At 44.9% G+C, this 23,085-nt stretch overlaps 1 protein-coding gene across 1 annotated transcript in view; it reads left to right on the top strand.

The window, feature by feature from the left end:
• The window catches only part of MED13L (mediator complex subunit 13L), a 1,083,173-nt gene that overhangs the window by 673,429 nt on the left and 386,659 nt on the right, over positions 1-23,085 (top strand). Inside the window, exon 5 of the mRNA XM_086943260.1 lies at positions 17,779-17,924. Coding sequence (XP_086799386.1) covers positions 17,779-17,924 — 146 coding nt within the window. The remainder of the gene's footprint in view (positions 1-17,778; positions 17,925-23,085) is intronic.

Below are 23,085 nucleotides of genomic sequence, written 5' to 3'. Positions count from 1 at the left end.
TGTTAGCACCTCTGGCTTCTACACAGTTGTTAGGGATAAATTGGTTATCCTTGCATCTGCGTAAGAGGAGACTACATCACAACCTCCTTCAGCAGCTACCTTCTTAAAGAGGGCTCCTTTTCACCACTTATCACCCACGGTACGACCCTGGAACCCAGTTTTGCCAGCAGAGTCTCCCAAGAAAAGAATAGTCATCTTTGTCATGGGAGAGTTGTAGAGCAATGGACTGAGTGCTCTTACCCTGAACACATCTGACATAATTGTAGTGAGTCTCCTAGATTGAAATTCAGGAGAGACAGTAGGGATTTCACCATTTTAACTCCAATTATGCCTCGACTGATCTGCAGATTGGAGAGTTCAGTCACCAGTGTCATTAGCCTGCTTCATCAAAAGTCTCACTGATTACCTTGTCTCTTTTCATGAACTTGCCAAAAGGACTGTGAGGAATTTGGATAATGTGTGAGTGACTCCAGCAGTAGAAACAGTGGTGCTTTTACGGACTGAGCCGGAAGCTCTCTCCATAGTTCTTTTGACCCTGGATCTTTTTGAACCAGTAATAGAGGTGTTTACCAGTCTGTTAGTAACAGTGCTCTACTCATTAACTAAACGATTGGAGAAGAAATTATCTTTGAAGGATTCTGATCCAGGTGTCTTTAAAGAGAACCCTAGGGCAGAATACTTAGTGGGTGCTGCTGCACAGAAAACATTTAATGCAATGGATGCCAATTCTTTCAATCCCCAGAAAAATGGAGCAGAAAGTGGGATTCCGTCAAAAGGAAGGCTTTTCAAGCACACACCGTCATTGTAAGAACAGAACCTTCTACTACCCTTATCAGCTGGCAAGAGCATTATTTTTGGGCTTTGCTGAATATGCTTTTAGAACACATGACTGGAAAGAGGATTTCCAGGGCGAAAAAAAAAAAAAAAAAAAAATATATATATATATATATATATATATATATGTGTATATATGTGTATATATGTAAATATGTATATATATATATGTGTGTGTGTGTATATATATATATATGTGTGTGTGTGTGTATATATATATATGTATATATGTGTGTGTATATATATATATATATATGTGTATATATACACATATACATATATATATATATATATATATATATTTCGTTGAGTCCGATGCTACGCAGCACAGCGCAGCCACGCCACGCCACACAGCAAAAGTCGGAAAGATCAAGTAAAGCCACAGACTTCGTGCTCCTGTTGTTTAGTGCATTTATTCGTGGAGAATAAACAGCCCACCAGTCGCCATGACGCGTTTCGCCTCAGCCGAGGCTTGATCACATGTCTACATATATACATTTTGACCCGAAGGTATCAGAGCACTTAACATGAGCACCAGTTGCATTAAAGTCAGGCATGTTCATTTCTAGGGACGGGGAGATTATTTATTTGAACAGTTTTATTTAGCGCGAACAAGACCTATGCGGGTATCAAAGCGCTTTACACTATGAAGAGAACAATGGTCAATAAAACATGGTAAAGGTACATGAGGTGTTGCAGAAAAAGTTATCTTCCAAGAATCACAGGATGTTTGAGCCTCCTGCCAGACTCTAACCTGGTTCCCCAGCTTCAAATCCGGCCACTCCAGCCTTTAAGCCACCTCTTTGCCCCTTAACCAAGAAGTTATGCAGTCTTATCTGGCACTATAAAAGCACAACAGAAACCTCCCTAAAACTTAGTAGACAAGAAGGCACAGCACTTTCTTCATGTCAGCTACATCACACTCGATGCTGTAATGGAGTCAGATAAGGACCCAGAAAAACTAACCTGAAAGTCTGGAACGTTCAGAGATTGCAAGGCATGAAGAGATGTTGCGAGGCTTGGCCCTAACTTTCTAATTAACTTTAAACGATGAAACGTCATCGCCTGAAAGACAGGTTGAGGGCCCTGCACCAGTGCTAACCACTGCAGCATCTTTGTTACTGATGTCTAACAAATTGGCAAAGCCTTCTGCAGCAGACTGGAACATGTGAAGGCCAACCAGCTGTCCAAAACCAACTGACAGTGGAGTAGAGACCATCGGCAGAGGGGCAAACGAGACTGGATGCTCCTTAGGGCCCAAAAGCACATAGGATGAAGTCTGTGGGTCTCTGACCCTTACAAGCAAAGCTTAGATCAATATCGCCTCTTAAGCAGGCTTCATGCCTGCCTGCCAGAATATAAGATTGTATGGTTATCCTACTTGCTGTTCTACTTTTTTCTGCTCTGACCCACCTCCCTGATTTAATGCTTTGGTATTTGTTCTTAAGGTGAGTAATCTATGGTTAGAAGTATGCATCAGAAGATAAAGCTACCTTTAGTGTCGCTCTTTTTGGTGCATACTCTTTCTAACTACATATACTTTACCACAATACTACTCCTTTTTCTGTGGAGTGGACTTCTATCTATTAATAAGGTTCCATCTGCAGCTTCTTAATGCCAGCTCCCCATCTGCTTGCTGTCTCTCTGGTTTAATTTTGTTAAATTGATTCGTTTATTTTGCTCAATTGTGTTTACATTTGTACTGCTTCTCTCTGTTTAGTCCTCATTCACTTAGTTTGCAATCTGCGTGTCGTAATTTTGTACTGTTTTGTATTGTAGCTCACTGTTTAGCCGTTTTTCATTTATCTGGTTCAGATTTTACCACTTTTTAGTTTAATTTTATATTCTAAGTTGCGTGTTGCCTTGTTTTTCCTGTTGTGTTATTCCTGTTCTTATTCCGCCGTCTTGTACCTGCCTGCTCGCCTTCTTGATGTTTTTTGCTGCCATATTTCCCTCCCGCTTCTCAACTCATGTCAGCCCCACCCATCACCCTCCCACCTCCCAAGACCTACTTAATGGAGGTCGTAGCACGACCGCGCCACCGGTGCACCGAAGGCATGCTTGTCTGCGCCTACATTGCACCCAGCTCCAGGAACCCAAGCCCTTCTGCCACACAAAGATAAAACCCCACCAAGCCCTGGACTCCAGACACCAGAACAGCTAATCCTGCACCTCATCTCTATTTAAGGCAATACCTTTTACCTGCCGGCACTGCTCTTCTCCTGCAACACCGAAGCACCCACAAGCAACCTGGTGGCAATTGCCTAAAAAACTACAAATTCCTTGGATACCTCAATTTCCACCTCGACGACCCAAACTACACCAATAGTGCCAACCTCCTTGGAAGCTTGAACAATATCGGCCTCACAACTGGTCACCAGCCCTACCCACAATGCTGGACACACGCTTGACCCTCATCTTCACTGCTAGCGACAGTCAAGTTCAGTTACTTCACAAAGCTAACCTGGATGGACTACACCATTGTCCATTTTTATCATCACAGGATCTCCCTGGCTCTGCCCCCAAGTCACCCAGCACCTCCGACCGCAGCTGGAACAAAGTGTCATAGAGCTAGTGGACCGACTCCCTCAACACCTCCCACCGCAACCAACCTACAACAGGCTGTCAAAGAATTTCTCCCACCTGGATCACCAACTGCACAGTCAGTCCCCATCTAACCTACCAAAATCAAGAGATCCACCAAAGAGGCCAGTTGATACACCACAGAACTAAGAAACACAGATTGCAACTGCAAGCAACAAGAAAGGAAATGGTGCACCAGCAAGGATCCTGCAGACAAGGCCACCTTCAAGACTGCCCACAACTAATAGCACCACTTCCTGAAAGAGACTAAAAGGAGTATCCTGGCTGACCGCATCATAGCCATTTCCAAGCACAGCAAAGAACTCTTCAACATCATCAGAGATTTATCCAGCTCCTCAGGCACAAAAAACATCACCCCCTCCCTAGATCTATGCAACAACCTGGCGTACTAATTCCACAACAAGATCTCCACCATCTACAAAAACTTTTAACCCCAGCCTACCTCCTCCGACCACTACCGCCTCTTCGCTCCCACAGATGTGAACCCTGTCCACCTACTCCCCTCCTGGGACCAGCTCACCACGCAGAACACAACTGCCATAATGAACTCTATCCACTCAGGAGCACTCACAGACCCCAGCCCTCACCACATCTTCAATCTCAGAGAGCAAGAAGGTTAGTAGTGAGCTCACCGCCATTTTCAAATTTATCCATCCCCACTTCCACTTTCCTCAAAGAATAGAAACATCCAACAGTCAAACCTCTTCTCAAGAAATCTTCTGATGACCCCAGCTAACTCAAGAACTACCATTCCATCTCTCTACTCTCCTTTCCCGCCACAGTCCCAGAAAAAGCCATTAACCACTAACTCACTCAACACTTGGAGAACAGCAATCTTCTGGAAACCTCCCAATCTGATTCTGCACCAACCACGGCACCAAAACTTCCCTGATTGCTGCCACCGACAAAATCAGAACCCTCCTGGATCGGGGACAAAGGGCCGTCCTGGTCCTACTTGACCTCCTAAGCAGTGTTTGACACCGTATCCCACCACACCCTTATAAAGAGGCTTCATCACATTGGAATCAGAGGAGATGCCCTTAAATAAATTGCCTCCATCGCAACCGGAAGAATCCAGGGAATCTGCCTACCACTGTTTTTTTTTTATTTTTTTAATTTTTTGAAAACCTTTATTGCACATTAGAATCATACAAATACGGGCCTACAACCATCCGGCCGGCCTCGGCAGCATCTCAAGCACAGTAGCAAGCTGTAGGGCGACCCGGCAGCATAGGAGCACAAAACAGGATAATACTGAGTTACACTGGAGACATACGTGCCGCCGGGAAGCAGGAGAAGTGAGGTTTAATTTTAAAGTTTTAGTATGTCCATAAAGGAAGCTAGAGAGGATCAGAGGCAAAATAGACCATCCAGGACATAAGTGGGCAAGTATCAGCATCAGTATCAGGCAAACAATATCAGCTAAGCGATTGACCGCAGAAGACCGGACAGGAGAAATTTTAAGCAAGCATTACTACGGTCGGCAGTTACCACCCACACCATAACGATCCACCCAATGACCCCGAGAAAAGGAGGAGAAAAAGAATAGAAGTAGGAGAATTGAAACCAAGGCCCATAGTAACAAAAAAACCAACATAAGAATACCCGTCCCACCCTACACACATGCAGAGGCTACGGCCTACCCCCCCCCCTAGCAGAGTGTCTGTCGCCCCAAAAGGAGTACCCTAAATGCAGAAGAAAGAAAAGAGAGAAAATAAGTCACAAAAGACCGGGGGAGGGCCCAGGTAAAGGAAACATACAATCAACGTGTTCACCCTTGGCCATCCCTCCTCGGATCCCGACCCGACACCGTAATAGCATATACCATCCCAGCAGTTCTAGTTTTCCGTCAACCATAACAGCTTCCGACCACATTTAAAACATGAAGACAGTGTCAGCCTTGTCCCCGTCGATCCAGCCGAACAATGAAGTCCAGGCGGGCAGCGGCCATCTTAAACAGGAAGCGCAGATGTAAAGACCACCACCAAGCCAAAAACCCCTCACAGAGATCTGTCCCACGTAGTGCCGAACAGTCAGTAGCTACCCAGTCAAGGTGGAAACCCAGCAGCAGTACCTGAAGGCCGACTGGCCAGGGCCAACGCAACAATCTCCTGGCAGAGCAGGGGGGCACTCCGGGGGACCCCAAGGTGGGCACAAAGCGGGTCGACCAGCAAGAACTCTCCAGCCGATGGGCAGGGTCCAGTGCCACACTTCCCAGCACATCCAGGGTGGGGGGCCCGGCAGCCGATTCATCCGGGAAGGTCCGCGCTTCAACACACGGCAGGATACCCAGGTCACCACCGCCGATCACCGGGTGTAGCAGGGCTGGCGAGAGGCAGCAAGCAATGCAATCGTCCGGGGGCTCTCTAGGCAACACAGCATCCAGTCGGTCCTCCAGGTCCCGGGCGTTCGCCCGCATAGATGATCGCAGGTCGCGGAGGGCATTTAAAACATCAGCAAGTACAATGGGTTTCTCAGCAGCAGAGTCTTGAACCCGGAGGGCGTCGCCATGTTGTCGTCCGCTGTAATGTCCGCCAGAGCCCATCCCGAAGACAAAGCCGATAGTGTTATCAAAAGGCTCAGTTATCACGGGGCAACGCTGCAAAGTAGTCTCCAGCTGCCCGGATCCTGCTATGAGCTGCTTACGCTATAAAGAGTGCCCCATGCAAGTCTCCAAGTGCTGCAAGCCGAGGTGCAGAGCGCCCGGTAAAATGGCGTCAACCGCAGCGCCAAGGGACGGGAAATCACCCAGTGCCGATCTCGAGTCGGGTGAGGGATACAATGTAGCGCCTGCCACAATCTTCAGAGCAAGCGTGGAAGCGCGGAGGGCCGGGCGTCAAACTGTAGCAATTGTTGCAACAGTAACTCGCCAGCCGCCGGTCCCTCCCGCTGCAGGCGTCCGCTTTTGCCGAGTCCAGGGGCAGCCTCACTGAAGAACAAAGACCCGGTCCCTCACACGCCACGGAGGGGCAAGACGAGGACGAATCTCCGGGTCCACAGCAAGCTGACCGACGGGGAGCACAGCATCCAAGTCGGAAGCTCAGCCCGATTCCGAAGCGCCAACTTCTAGGCAGGATAGACAACAGGATCCGGTGCGCTTCGGGTAGAAAGCGGGCGGGTCAGCGGAGCCGAGGAGTCAGGCGGCCATCATGGTTGCTGGCTTGGCTCTTCCCCCCCTGCCTACCACTGTTAACCTCGCAACCCAAGAACATCATCTACTGCAGCCCTCAAGGCTTGTCCCTCAGCTCCATTTGGTTCAACACCCACATGACCGCTGTGGTCCGCATCGTAGGAATCCATGGACTAAGCATCATATCCTACGCATACTATACCCAGCTCATCCTCTCACTAACAGAAGACCCCTCCACTACAAGGGCCATCTTTCACAAGTGCATGACTAGCATCGCTGACTGGATGAAAAGCAACTGCCTAAACTCAACACAAAAACAACTGAAGTGCTGATATTCAGGAACACTTCCCCGTGGAACCACTCCTGGTGGCCCTTCGAACTAGGACCCTCACCCACGACAGACCAGGCTTGCAACCTCTGCATTATCCTGGACAGCAAGCTCACCGTGAAAAGCCAGATCAATGCATTCTCATTTGCCTGCTTTCTCACTCTCAGCATGCTCTGGAAAATCATCAAATGGTTATCTGTCGCCACCAGATTAACCATTATTCAAGCTCTAGTCACCATCCGGCTGGACTACGGCAATGCACTCTGCATCGGAATCACCACTCACATCTGAAGAGACTGCAGACCATACAGAGCTCAGCAGACAGCCTCATCTTTTACCTCCTGACACGGACCCACATCATCCCCCATCTCAGGGAACCACTTGCTCCCCATTCAGAAGAGGTGCCAATTCAAGGTGCTCATCCACACCTACAAAGCCCTACACAACCAGGGACCAGCTTGCATCAACCACCGCCTTAATTCCACCAACCTTCCAGACTTCTGCGCTTAGTCTCCCTCTCCCTTGCACACACCCTGTGTCCACCCAAGCCACAGTGGTGGGCACTCCTTATTCTACCTCGTGGCAAAATCCTGGAGCTACCGCCCCTTTCCTCTCCAGACCTCCTCCCTTCTAGAGTTTTAGAAAGGACTCCACACATGGCTGCTGAGTTCTCTAGAAGCAGCAAGACCCTTTTGCGCCTGGATACCCGTGTGGTTGAATAGCTGTGCTTTAAAATCCGGTTAAATACGTAGTTAGAATTTTCAGTCTGCCTCTGACTCCCTTCATCTAAGGGTGCGAAATAGTTTGTTGTAAACTGATTTCTGGGTACAGGTTAGTGCCTACATTTTTCTTTGCACAGTCTCTCCCAGAGGTGGTTTGCAGCCACAGTATAGGCAGATAGTGCCACCTATTGGCCCACACAAACTGTTGGAAAAGTTCCAAATTCAGTCTGGCACTAGAGGAAGAAAAGCGTGCACAACCAGGGAACAGAGGCAAGAAAAGCAAGCACAACCAGGGAACAGAAGCAGGAAAAGCGAGCACAACCAGGGAACAGAGGCAAGAAAAGCGAGCACACGCAGAGGCAAGAAAAGCGATCAGAAGCAGGGAACATAGGCAAGAAAAACAAGCACAACCAGGGGGCAGAGGTAAGAGTTGGGCTCTGTGTGTGTGTGTGTGTGTGTGTGTGTGTGTGTGTGTGTGTGTGTTGGGCTGTGTGTGTGTGTGTTGGGCTGTGTGTGTGTGTGTGTTGGGCTGTGTGTGTGTGTGTGTTGGGCTCTGTGTGTGTTGGGCTCTGTGTGTGTTGGGCTCTGTGTGTGTTGGGCTCTGTGTGTGTTGGGCTCTGTGTGTGTGTGTTGGGCTCTGTGTGTGTGTGTTGGGCTCTGTGTGTGTGTGTTGGGCTCTGTGTGTGTGTGTTGGGCTCTGTGTGTGTGTGTTGGGCTCTGTGTGTGTGTGTTGGGCTCTGTGTGTGTGTGTTGGGCTCTGTGTGTGTGTGTTGGGCTCTGTGTGTGTGTGTTGGGCTCTGTGTGTGTGTGTTGGGCTCTGTGTGTGTGTGTGTGTTGGGCTCTGTGTGTGTGTGTGTGTTGGGCTCTGTGTGTGTGTGTTGGGCTCTGTGTGTGTGTGTGTGTTGGGCTCTGTGTGTGTGTGTGTGTTGGGCTCTGTGTGTGTGTGTTGGGCTCTGTGTGTTTGTGTTGGGCTCTGTGTGTTTGTGTGTGTTGGGCTCTGTGTGTGTGTGTGTGTTGGGCTCTGTGTGTGTGTGTGTGTTGGGCTCTGTGTGTGTGTGTGTGTTGGGCTCTGTGTGTTGGGCTCTGTGTGTGTGTGTGTGTGTTGGGCTCTGTGTGTGTGTGTGTGTTGGGCTCTGTGTGTGTGTGTGTGTGTTGGGCTCTGTGTGTGTGTGTGTGTTGGGCTCTGTGTGTGTGTGTTGGGCTCTGTGTGTGTGTGTGTGTTGGGCTCTGTGTGTGTGTGTGTGTTGGGCTCTGTGTGTGTGTGTGTGTTGGGCTCTATGTGTGTGTGTTGGGCTCTGTGTGTGTGTGTTGGGCTCTGTGTGTGTGTGTTGGGCTCTGTGTGTGTGTGTTGGGCTCTGTGTGTGTGTGTGTTGGGCTCTGTGTGTGTGTGTGTGTTGGGCTCTGTGTGTGTGTGTGTGTTGGGCTCTGTGTGTGTTGGGCTCTGTGTGTGTGTGTGTGTTGGGCTCTGTGTCTGTGTGTGGGGCTACTCACACTTTACTCAATCTCTACTACTCTCTAATACTCTCAATTCACACTCTACTACTCACTCTACTAATCACACTCTAATACACCCTCTAACTACTTTCTACTACATACAGGTCACACTCCTCATAACTCACTCAATTACACTATCCACAATGTTATACTCACTCTCTACTACTCTCTACTACACTCCTAATACTCAAAAGTACTAAATACTGCTCTCTAATATATACTCTATTTTAAAAGCCATTCACTAATCACTCTACTAGATATACTACTCCATATACTATCTTCGACTCACTACACTAAATCTATTTCTATATAGTACTTTTCATTACTCACTATTACTGTTTCTACTACTCGCTAACTCAATACACGCTCTCTTTACACTATCTACTACTCTCTACTAATCTACACTACTCACTAACTACTATTGCCTACGACTCACTCCTACTCTATTCAAGTATACTCTCTATTAATAAACTAGTCACTCTATTAACTATGAATCACTGCTAATACTCTCTACTACTCTCTAATGCTCACCTATTGTAATTGTAAATGACAATACCATTTATTTATGTTTTTAAAAAAAAATGGAAAAATTGCCATTTGCAATGCCAATAGCTAACTTTAGCAACGACTAGACCATTGCATTGTAAATGCTTGTTAGTAATTTCTTCTGGTATCCAAAAATAATTTCAGCCTTTCCTCGATGAATATCCGAAACAAACGTGAAAGGGTTAATAGAAGTGCTAAGTACATAACTAGTACCATACCCTTCTATAGGAGCAGCTATTTGTGAATGTAAATCACATTTATGAATACCTGCCCAGTATTCTTCCTTGCAGTTTACCGAAGACTACAACGAACACTTGCAGGAGATAAAGTGTAGGAGGTGGTGGGTTGGAAGGAAGAATTGAAGCACCTGAGATAGAAAGAGGAAAGGGTGTGACCGAGAATGGTGAGACAAAGAGAAGAAGCAGAGGAACAGAAAAGGGAGCGACGTGGTGCTATAAATAGTATTTTTTTAGCCATAATCTCACACGGAGAGAGGGAAGCAGTAGTGTCCAAATTACATCACTCTTGTATCTTCTTAACTTAAACCTTGTTGCCATGGTAACCACTGTTTCAATGTCATTCTGTGCATAATTAGGGCCTGCAAAAGATGCCTGCTAGAAGTCACGGCCATTAATCCATCTTGGGGGAGTGCATTATCTGTTCTTCCCTGTTAAAACAGGTTCTTTGGCTCCTCCAGAATGACAACAACTTTGGACTTCACTGTTCCTTCATTCGCATTGCATGGCAACGCTCAGAGATCACTTTACAGCTGGCTCTTTGTTAGAAGGCGGGTATTAATTCCGCCGCAGATTAAAGCAGGCGTTCTCGAGCCGACTGCTGTGACCTCCAGATGTTGCAGTGCAGTTTTCTGACTCTCAGCGGATTAAAGCACCTTGTTTTACACCCTGGCACGCACACGCACTTGCAGTACAAGAAAAGAAAGACCAGTAGCACTAGCAGTGAAAACAAGTTATTTTCTGATATTCATCCGAGATAAACTGAAGGCTTCTTTAAATTAAGGTCTGTCAGCACAGGCCTTGTTCCTGGTATGTATTCCCATTGCTAATCAATTTTGAAAGACATGGCTTATCCATCAAGTTAAACGTATGCTAACCATTTCCGTACTAAAGCGTGCTGTCATTTTCCAAATCCCTTATCGCTTAAACATTGTTCGATCGATTACCCCGGGCTATATCACACCGACCTGTTTAAAGACGTCCACGTGTTTCACACATTCTGACAAATCCCAGACTGTATTGAACTTGACCAGTGTTCTAGCAGGCGACCACAATTCAGTAGTCAGGCCTACTCTCCGTTTTCTGTGCAGTATTTACCCAGGAAACAAATTAATTATCATACAACTACTATGGAGTATATGTGTCCTTTAGAAGCAAATCCTCCATAAACGATACTTCCGTACCTTCTGATAAAAATAAGCACAGTCGTGGGGCCTTGGGAGTGGTTTTCTAGTTAACTAAATGTAACTGCTCTTTACCTCAGCCTTGTTTGTATTACCAACTGGCAGGTAATCCTTGGCCCGCAAGCTTGAGTTGCGTATCTGCGACCATTCCACATAATTCAGCGTCCTTGTTTCTAAGCTACATCTGTAACTATTTCCAAAAAGGAGCAGCCAGCTGAATCCATAAGAAAATCTTGATTGCGAACCAGTAGGCATTGAAGCTGCCAATGTGAATGAGCAGTCTCACAAGTTACTAAACCACCTCCCTTTTGCTGCTTCACACTCTGTGCATTGGGAGAGTAACAAAATGGGGATGACAGGCGAAGACCTGGGCTAAGCCCCAAGTGAAGTGGCTGAGAGGACAGCCTGATCAAGCTGACTGCAGCCGTCGTACTCCAAGAGCATCATCACCCTCTCGTCCAACAGTCCTGCATGCCCTGTGTGGCAAACTTGGACCGTGGAATACTCTATCTGCGGGTTCATGAAGGAGCTTTCTAGTAGAACGTAAGGAAGGGCCTTGGGGTTTCACCAGTGAAACAGTTCCTTGGTTGCTGTGAAATCCAACAATGCTCCACATTGGTCCTCGCATCAATCCCTGTGCTCACATTACACACAACTGCACTTCACTGTTCTCCCCGTCTTTGCATCACAATACTCCTACTGCACTGTACAGCTGTGCTCTTCTTTGCACTCCTCACCGCTCCACAGTGTCTTTCTCTGACAACGTGTCCATCCAAAGAGGATAACAGATCGGAGTGTTTGTGCATGGGGGTAGTGAAGTCACAGGAAAGAAACTTGAACATGTGTTTGCTGTTAATGACGTCAAGGTAGCTCATTCATGCGCATCCAGTGGCGTAATGTGAATTGAAACCGTCAACATGACTGAATTGACGTGTCAAGTCGTCCTAAACTAAATTGCAAAATAACATATCAGAGACTGTGTATGCACATTTTGTGATTACAATGAATAAATAGCATTTCATACAACTGCAAAGGAGCCTCGTTGTAGTTGAGGTGGTTGAAGTTTTACTATTTTATGTCCATTCACTAACAATGCATTATGTATTTAATGATTGATATCAGATTATATTTCTTGATGGTTCTTGTATGACCGTCTCGTTTTTATGTTTAATATTAAGTATGCATATGCTATAAATGATTATGACCTCTTATTTTTAGTGTGCCCTGTGATGGGTTACATACCGTGAGAGAATATTGTGGACTTACTTTTTCACTTTCGCAGTCGGGAAAAAAAAATGAAATAACATAATGCCCCTTTGTTCATCTTTTTACCTCTGCCCTAACTAAGTGGGTCTCATCCGTGATACTAATGAATATGGTTGCCCTCGAAGTAAAGAAATATTTGCCTAATGCCTGTGATTTATTACAATTCGCTCCAAATTTCTAGTCTGTACTTTGGCCTTGGCCCATCCTGGCACAGTAGCCTCGTGGCAGTAGAATTACAAGACCCTTACTGCCCAGTTTTGTCTAAAAATGTGTCCAGTAACATATGCTCTTATCCTGGTGCTCTAGGCCTTGCGACTCCTTACATACACAACAATCTCTTTAAAGGACTGTTTCTTCTGGCCTCTCCCTCTCCACTCTAGTGATCAAGAAATATAAATTCTAAAACCATTGTTCTTTTGGGTTGTTATCTTTTCAAATATCGCAGGGCGGTAATGCATTCCTTTATCGTGTTGCTCACTCCAAGGTCCCACATATCTGTTAAGAAGTTATGAAAAGTGTCCATCCAGTGTTTTTCTGGATCAAGTAATTCGAGAACAGATTCCCCTAATCTGCTCTAGAAGTATGGCAGTGCGTCTTCCCATTTAATCTGTGATTTAATACTTATGTGCCTTCTTCTTTGTGCACACTTTTCATTACTTTTGCCACAATTAAAGTGGATTCTAGACCTTATTAGGTCGATTGTATCGTCTGGAGATATTTAGGCCTTAGGACTCATCAGGGGTTGCTCCTCTAGAGTTCATTCAAGGGAGCTCAGTGAAGAGGTATGGCAGCTTCTAGGGCTGAGGCTCTTTGGGGAGATTCATCTCCAATACCGACACATTTGGGCTTCCCTCTATACTTTTGTAAATCATTATCCTCTAACGATGTAGATATGCCGAACTTCTGTGTTTGGTGCCAGTATCTAGAGGGAGCTTCACAGATATCGGTGTACCATAAAAGTTAGTGTATTTGTTATTTGCAGCTTCTACACAGCTACGGACTAAATCAATAAGTTAGGAGATTGACCACAAAGAAGTGATGCCTGGATTACTTAGTGTAATCTTAAATACTGAGAGACTGAGGCCTTCCTTCTCTTCCTCCCAGACTGCCTTAGTCTTCTGTTCACTGCTTAAGTATTTAATGTGGCATTCTGCTAAAAGGCACAGCTGTTTTTGAAAGATGAGGAGGATTATGAGGAAACCTATCTCTCACGTGTAGTGTCTAGCATTTGATGACTATTTTTTTTTCTTTTCATGATCGAAGTATGTTGGCTTGTCTAGGCAGTGGTAACCGATTCGTCTTGTTGTGAGATAGTCTTCAACTTGGAGTAATGAGGATCACCCTAAAACTTAGGTCTATTTTTGAATATTGTTCTAACCGCAGAGGGTGCAGTTATCTGCTGCTTTTTGATGGAAAGAGTTTGGAAGCCAATGTCATCTGTAAAGTCTATTGATGCTGTTTTGTTTGAAACTAACCAATTTTTCTGCAAAGGCTTTCTTGTGGTGCACTTATGCACGTTTCCATAGGGTTCATGGCCTCTGGCAGTTAAGTGAATGTGTTGCTTGTATGCCGAAAGGCAGTTGTCATATGTTTCATTTTCCCTTTGCGCGATGTGATGTTTTAATAACTTTATGAATAGAAATGGGTATGTAAACACATCAGAATACCACTCATCTGCTTTGCTTGCAGCGGCCTGTCTTGGCATCCTGCCATGATGACTTTTTGTTTCCAAGCTAGTCTGGAATGCGCATCACATTTTTCTGTTATGTTGAATGTCTCGAGTATGCAGATTTTATTTTTAGATCGGACTTGACGGAGCAGTGCTCTTGTAATGTGTTCTTAACATCCATTTGAATATACATAGGTCGGGCTTTGGCTTCACCCTCGAGAGTATTACTCTTACCTCATGGTATGGTCTGTTTCGTATATCATTCACACTTTAAAGTGCGTCCGTTGGAATACATGAGAGCTCATTGTACATTTGAAAAGTGCTCTTATTCAATCATCACACTATTTTGCACATTAAAATCCTAACCATCTGTATGCTCTCAATGCAGATGGCAATCCCTTTCTGCTACTTTTACCCTACATTGGCAAAGCTAAAAATGGCAGGCTTTAAAGTGTTGAATAGCATTTGAGCAAATAATGTAGTACATGCAAGCAGCACTTTTGAATTCCTATTTTTACATATGTTACCACATTGAAAGCTAGACCTATTCTCTTTGCCAATGCTTGTTCTGTTTGGGTAAACAGTACATCGCCTGGCAAATATCAGTGTATCCGGCATTGGTCCCTGATAGCCAGACTGTCAGAAATGGGGTTATTCATTTGTGAAGAAGGTAGCCCTGTCCACTTTCTACACCACACTCTGGTTAGGTCAAAGCACAAGTCTAAGAGAATCTCTGCTCAACACCTGGTAGCTATGACACAAGCAGCAGGCAACCCTCAGAGAAGTGTTGCTTTGTTCAAGTAGTACCAACAATTTGATAGTAAAGAACTATCCCAAATTAATTTGCAAAAAATTGAGAAAAAATAAGACAAAAAAGACTCCCAAGATTGTCAGAGTAGGTTAAAGGGAACAGGAGACTTGTATTCATAAGGTTTTAAGGCAAAAAGCACATAGAAAAATCAAGCACTTCTGAAACCAATAGTTTGTGGTGGACCAGGGCCTGGGAGCAATTTCTGACTAATGGCGATGGACTGGATGTCAAATACACCATGCGGGCTATCCTGGTCAAAGGTTTTGCCGCTGGACATAGTTTGCAGCTACTGGGTAAACTTATTCTGGCCAGTGGTGCAGCCCATACCTCCTCAGCTCAGTGCAGGTTCCTTGGCATCAGCCCTCTCTCTAGCCAGGCCTCCTGTAGGGTCTAGTCCTCGTTATTTAGCTGTGCCCTCTTGCAGTCAGGAGTCATTCTGCTTTATGTCCCTAAAGCAGGTAAACAGGTAGGCCAACCATTTGTCCCGTAGTGAGCAGTCCTGGTTTACAGCGGGATTCAGGGTCCTTGGTAAGTCGTCCTTCCAGCAGGAGCCAGTGGTTTGGATTCTTCTACCAGCAGGGATGACTACTTCTGATGGAGTCTTCCCAGGTCCAGGAATGTTCTGAGGAGGTGGAGTTTGAGTTGCCTGGTTTATTCCGTGCAATAGCCTGTGACTGACTATATTCTACTGCCAAGTCAAAACTATTTCCTTCTAGTCCCTAACTCCTTTTGTAGCACCGCTTTGCCTTTCTGTAAAATTATCCAGTAGCCCACCAGGCAGGCCAGTCTTCAACTTCTTGGCCACTGCTCTTCCTGACCGGGACAGAACTTGTTTTCCCTTTTGTTTCAGAAACCTAACTTCCTAGGAGGCTTTTGGGGGTGAATAGTTGAAGCCCTCTTGGCATCTGCAGGTCAAAAGAGGTAGTGCTAAAGCCGCTCTTTTTTCTTCCAACTGTTGCTGTATACACCCAGACAGCTAATCCTTGTCATGTGGTCAGCAGTTAAAACTCATTGGCCTTTACTTAGGCTCGGAGGCAATACATTGTTCCCTTAGCCAGCCCTTACCTCATACAGCCAAATATGTGTATTTCAGTTCTGGCAGTCTTATATGTGGCAGAACTTGTTGCCATTCTGCTTTGACTGCCTCGACCGCCCGCGTTAAGAAAATCTTGCCGGAAGGTGGTCTAGCTTAGTTTTCCTTGCTCGCCAACTTGAGGTTAGCGAGCCACATAAGAGGAAAAGTTCTGCGCTCCACACGGAGTGCTGAGTGGGCAAAACTCGATGAGCGGAATTTTATGCCCATGCCTAAATAGGGCATAACGTGCAGCATCGTTACTGTGTCACTTATAAGTCCATGCTAATTTAATGCTAGAATGAAAATGTCAGAATTTATAGTTTTATATACGTAGGTGCTTATATTGTGTCATGGGTGCTTCCATTGTTATGATTGCTGCTTAAAAATTGCCTGGTAGGGAAATTATTTATGTCTGTGTTGCTATAGCATTCCAGGATACTGCTATAATGCTATGATGCTCAAGCCTGGCCCTAAATCAGATTGATTGGGACAGCACCCTGGGCAGAAAGAAAATTTGGTGTTTGTTGTAGGGGTGGGGTATCGTTGAGTGATGGCAGGAGGTGTGAGGAAGATGGGAGGAGGGCAAGTAGTTGATGGGGTACTGACAAAAATGCTGAGGTAAATTAAGGGCTGATTACCAAGTCTTTAACAGGATCTGATTGAGACCGATTGAGATATACAAGCTGCTGTTTGCATGACATTCATTCAGGCAGCTCCCTGCTGCGCCCCTCAGAATATTGACGTTACTGGTCTGGGCCCAGTTTGGCCATGTCCAATGCCGGCACTGATGATGCTCAGTGTGTCAGCCTAACATGGGTGCCCCATAGGTATGTAGAAGTTCTGCTCAACTTGGCACTGTCTCCCAGGTGATTACTCATGTCCAAGGTGCTAAGAGCCAAATCTCGCCGTCCGACTGCAGTACTCAATGTGCCAGGCGTTGGTGCTCAGGATGGTTCAAATTACTTATTAACTTAGGTAAGTAACCTAATAGGCGTATTTAGCCAATAGAATTATTATTCCAGTTACTCGTATTGCTATGGATTGAATGTTCCAATATGTATCACTTTAACCATACTATTTTAACCACGTCCAGACCACTTTTCACATCATCAATGTTAGCAAAATTCCTAGGCATACCAATGTATACAATATTATATGTGCACATAAGGTGATCATTATCTGTGTTGCCCCTATATGTAAAGTGCTTTAACTACACTTTGTCACAAAATGGGAATCGCCTCAGCCAGTCTGTTATCTTAATTGCCCAAATCCTGTGTGCTGGGTAATTTTCGGGATCACCCCAGCATAACCAGCCCAGTTTATGAAATGCAACTTAAGGCTACTTCTGAATAAGTTCTGCCACCTTTAGTTGCTCTTCAAAACCTCAGCAGTTCTGTTGTCATAGACGATGCCACTGTTACCTCAAGTTTTCCTTTTGACTTTGTAGTAGAGTTGTTGGAAGATTATTATTTCTGGTGGCTGAAATGGTGGTTGGTGATGATTTGTACTGGCTTCCTGGTTACATTGAGGGAACATATGCATGACTGTCCTATTCTTAACTTGTTACTAAGGCCATGCTTGACGGTAGGCTCAGGTTTTCAATGGTAGATGTGCATATCAAGCACACAACTGTGCCATGTAATGTTATGTGTAATGTATCTGCTTAAATGTCATCTTAATGTCGAAATTACAAATTGCTTAACTAAATTATTTGTTTTCACTTTTGATGTGTAAGGTTGTAGATATGACTCAGTGCTGCACATGTACTTAGCCCAATGGTTACCTCTCTGAGCAGACTTCTTTTACTTGAGAATGGTCGAGTCACTTTGTGGGGACCTGTTGATGACCTGTATTTTATTTTGTCTTTTTTTTTCCCCAGTGAACATCTCTCGTGTGCCTTTACATTCTTTCTTCATGGGGAGAGTAATGTGTGTACAAGTGTGGAGATCTCCCAGCACCAACCCATCTATCTCATTAATGAGGATCACCTCCACATGGCACAGTCCTCGCGCACCCCTTTCCAAGGTAAGCAATTAAAGCAGGCCAGTGATATTTGTGTGATTGCAAACTGAGGATAAATGAACTTGCTAGAAAAGTCCATAACTTGTACAATACCAAATGTAACGTTCCATATAGGCAAAACTTCAGCGCACCCAAAATGCGGCTGCCCGGCTCCTTATGAGTCTGCCCTCCAGAGCCTCTGCCAGACCAGCACTCAAGGCCCTACACTGGCTTCCAGTGCGTCAGAGGATAGAATTTAAGGCTCTGTGTACCGCCCACAAACTCCTCAACGGTCTAGGCCCTTCTATCTTGAGAGACATGGTCACCCCATACAAGGCCCCCAGACTCTTGCGCTCAGATAACGAGCGCTTGGCCAATGTCCCTAGATTCAGGAAGGTGCGCACCGGCGGTCGACGCTTCGCAGTAAAAGCGTCCTCAGGATGGAACTCGCTCCCCCGCTGCCTGCGGCTGGAACCCTGCCACCTCCTCTTCCGTAAAAAAACTGAAAACGCTTCTTTTCCCCAATTAGTACCTCTTCCTCCCTTGGTCACTACAAGTTTTTATAGCGCGGGGATGCCTCCGGGTCACCAGGCGCTCTACAAATTGTTAAATAAATAAAATAATAAATGTTCACTTCTCAACTACCCTAAGTGCTAGGAAAACCAACCTGCCCTAAATCTCACTCCAGAAACATGCCCGCTTCACAAAGCCCCATGCTAAGTTTCCCAACATGCCATCTGTCAATCCGTCTGACCTCAGCTGGCGGGGGGACCGACGGATGTCTCCGACAGGCTCAAGGAGCCAGTCGTAGCGTCTGATGTAGTTGGAAAAAAAAGTGTCAATTCAGTGGGATCAACTGGAATGCCTATGTCTTCATGCTCTGAAGCCCTGGCCTGTTGTAGGTAATCTTTAGTGATGTAAAATAACTTCTATCCATGCATTTCTCAGATCGATCTCTGAAGTCATGTGTTTGACTTCTTTGAGGACTAAACTCATAAGGTTTATGAAATGTTGGGGCTACTAAAGGGACGAGTTAGATATTTTGTGTGTTTATATATCTTGTCTAATTGGTCACTTGCTGACCAATTTAAGGATTTGGTCCTCGACCCTACCATCACATCCTGACAGGAGATTTAATGTATCGACCAGCAAATGTACAAAAGGTTTGTAGCATTACACTTCATTTTATTTCCCAAAGGCTGGATTATTGGTTGTAGCTACAACTTGTTGGAATACTTGGCTCTCTTTCGCCATCCATCTTCCATAGATATAACCTTTATACTGTGAAATGATGAGCTAATGGATATTTCAGTGTCTGTCTCAGATAACCTAACAATTCTCACCTGGTCGCTAGTGATTGGAAGGCATCGTTCTGCCGGCTGTTTGGAATGCTGGTCCTAGTCTGCCTCCCTGTGAGTTAGAGGGTACCTACAAACATCTGTTGTCACGATTACCACTAATCTGATTATTTAATTGGTAGTCTGACTCTACCTGCCAATGCATTCATTAGTGTAGGATCTGAAATATTTTCTCTTTGGTCTTCCCAGTTGGGGGAAATTGATGCACCATGGCACTGTAGTGTTAGATGTGTGCCTTCCTGGATTGTCATTGGCCTGTAGGTGTGCCCAGGTATTTCATTAAAAACAGTGTTCGGTATTACATCGTGTTCCAGTCCACTTACATGCATTAACATTCCGTAGACCGAAATTGAAAACTGTAAATAGCAGTTGTGACTTTTGCGGTCACTCCTCTTTGTACAGCTCCACTTGCTTCCTGTTGCTGTTTTCACTTTTTGATCTTAGTTAACAGTGATTTAACACATAGGGGCATTTGTGGTTCAGTATACGCTTCTATCTTTATCAATTGCGTTTCAAGCATTCAGGAATGAAATCGTGGTCAGGTTTTGCTTTTCCTAGATTTTGCTATTTTAAATGTAACAAACACGTGATCATGAGGTATCTTTAATAGTGTGCGTGTGCGCTCGCTCTCTCTCGCGCATTATGGCCAAGGTCACTAGAATAATGAGATTCTGCTGTTGCAGTTTTTTCCGACAAAATATGGATTTGTAGCTTTAATCAATCGGTAAATATCAAGCAAAAAAATCTTACTATTCAACGTAGATTAAAAATTACTGTGAAGTTAATGTGTGACCCTTTTTTAGTATTTGTGGTTTTTTTTGTATGACTTTTTATCTTTAACTGCTAGATCTCTTGGGTTTGTTGGTCAAAGCGGTCATTATTAATGGATTGAATTACCATTTTGGTGGAAGCGCATACGCATACTTGTTTCTTGTAGTTTTCTCTCTGCTTCTTATTTATGTGCCTACTCAATTTGTATATTAAAGGTAATCCCTGGGGTGCTTCTAAAGGAATATGGTGGTTTGTAGGCAACTTGCAAACTTCAGATGTTCTCCAGTATGGATATTTTGTAGTTCTGAATGTGTGGTTCTCGTTTTCCTATTGTCTGAACCTTGGGTGGGGCAGAGGGAAAACGTCAGTCTTTGAATTTTCAATGGAGGATTTCTGCAGATTAAGGATCTGGCAAAAGCCTTCCTCCAAACCCATGGTGAAGGATTTGTTTTGAATGACGCAGGCCTTTGTAGCGATTGATACATGCCCTTAAACAGGTGCCGGGGTGTGATGTGCTCTTGCCTGGTAGCTTGACCTACATCCAGAGCAATGGCAGGTCAGGCTAATCGCTAACCATCAGGAGCTTGGCCCTATTGTATTTTCACTGAATGCCAGTTGGTGGTCGCATCACATTGCTTTTAAAGCAGAAGTTTTTTTCTGAATGGCACTTGAAATTTAAGCGCCCTGAAAAGAGAGGGATATCTGTTTGAGGTCTGATGATCGTGATCTTAAAGCGCCTAATCATGAGACATATGCCATTTATGCAATGCTCAGTGCACTCAAGAGTTCTTGTTTGAAAGGAGTGCCTCCAGCAGATCTATGGAGTGAACAGCTACATGTTCTTCAGGATGCCTATTTTTGAGGCGTAGCTGGAATCCTCCTCATGAGGCACCTTTTGTCGCATACAAGGGCAACATGACCTTTGTCTGAGTGAGGGATTGGATTTATTTAACACAATCTGATTTGCGGGAGGGGGGGTGCACAATCACAATGACCTCTCATAAACCTGAAGAACATGGGCTGCATAGGCTAGTTAGACGTTGAGCTCTTAAATGGACTCATTTGGGAGTGTGAGGAGGCACACTGTCTCACCCACTCCGTGCAAGCGAGCAAATCCAGTGAATTTATGATTGTTTCATCAATAAACTAGGTTCACTAATAGGGCGCCTGTGGCCTGGCAGCTGGACCTGTTCCATCACTGTGGCTGTTACTTGTAGTGTGAATGCAGCCTGACAAATGCTCAGCTCTACTGGCTTTTACATCGAAGTGGGCAAACCTGGTTTAAGCCACTGAATTTCAGCCATGCCGCGCAAGAATGCTTCACATATGGCTATCAACAATTCAGTGTAAATAACAGGGCCCCCTGAAAATGGGTAGAAGTTCCTCTAGGTAGAGAAAAAACAAAGCATAAACACCTAGGGAAACTCAAATCTTATATAAAGTTAACACGGTATGACTTTACTTGAACATGGGAGGACCACACCATATTACAAACCAATACAAAATTAATTTTATTTAAACAGGACCTTATAAATATTTATATAATTCACATATTAATCGTGCCTGCTTTCATTCTAAAATCATTCTACACTATTAAAACAGGCACAAGAACAAGACAAAACCCCACAGTTCTAATGTACTGATAAATCTCTTGTTTTATATAAAGATTAGAGAACGTTGGTCTATGATATAAGAAGTAATGCAATCAAATGACTATCGGTGGCTATAACATGGATGCAGTTCTCTACGCGCGTTTCGGCACGGACGTGCCTTCATCAGGAAAAAGCCACAAAAACGTCTTGCATAGTACCAGAGGATGCGCTCCAAAAAGAAGAGAATGGGTGAAAGGTCTAATTGTGATACATATGAAGTTACTTGCAGGAACGTGATGTCCTGAAGCTGATGAAGTCTGTTTGTCACAATCCAGCCTTTTGCTGGATTTGAGCCAAACTCAAGCAAATGCTGAAAAAATGTGCAGACCTGTTGCCGAAAATTATAAACATACGCCAATGCATCTAAAGGGAATAAAGTACGATGAAGAGTCCTGATATGCCATATGCAGCAGCTGGGCACCATCTGAACAATAGGGACAATATCAACAACTCCCCTAGCTCCACGCCCTCCTTTAGTTTCCCTCATAGCTGCACTGTCCAGCCCCATTATTCTTTTTTTTTTCCTTCAGCCATTTTCCATCTTGCTGCACCATCATACAGGATATCAAAAAGTTCCTGAAAATAAACAATTTTACCCTGCTTCCCACAATTGATTACTGGAAGATCATATATGATTAAGTGCCAGAAATCGTGACATTATTAGTCCCAGCTCTGAACTAACCCTCCCCTGGTCAGCAGAGAAGCACCCCTCTTCTTGGCCAGTCAACGCAGTGAGGAGCCTTGAAGTCACCCTATACTCTGGCCTTACCTTTGCACTGCAGTTAAATTTGTAGTCAAATCTGATCAACACTTAATCAGACTCCTAACATGGACCTTACTTTTCGTAGGATTGCAGCACAAAGCATGAGCCACTACTGCCTTTGTACTCCCTCGTTGGGCCTCTGTTAGCACTGTACTTTGGCGAATCTGAAAGCCTACTATGTAAATTCCATTGCCTGTTGTGTATCCACCTCTTTGCGTCTTTATGAGCATTTCGCAAGCTGCTGGTTGCTGTTGGGGTCTCATTGAAGGCCATCTCTTCAATTTTTTTTTTTTTTGTAAATATCTTTTTATTGCAGCCATGATGGATAGATACACAGTACAATTTATGCCATTCCCCTTGATGCTCAGTGTGAGTTCCGCTCCCACTCCCCAGTATCACACAGCCATTCAGCTCGCACCCCGGAGGTCGAGCGGCAAAGTCGTAGGTACTTAGGAAACTGCGTTAGAACATTCTGTGCGTGGCTACAGCCAACAGGTGGATGGGAAACGGCAACGCTGCTTTTCGGACATAACACTCCCTCTCCTCTGTCCCAAGTCCAGTTGAGGCCAAGAGTTCCTGTGCAACTCCCTTGAACATATCCCCCTCCCCTTCCCCTAAACCCCCTCAACTTTTCCTACCCC

This window comes from Lissotriton vulgaris, chromosome 11 (genome assembly GCF_964263255.1).
Source record: "Lissotriton vulgaris chromosome 11, aLisVul1.2, whole genome shotgun sequence".
Classification (NCBI taxonomy): Eukaryota; Metazoa; Chordata; class Amphibia; order Caudata; family Salamandridae; genus Lissotriton; species Lissotriton vulgaris.
Note: the sequence above shows the minus strand (reverse complement) of the source record. Positions and strands in the feature narration are given on the sequence as shown.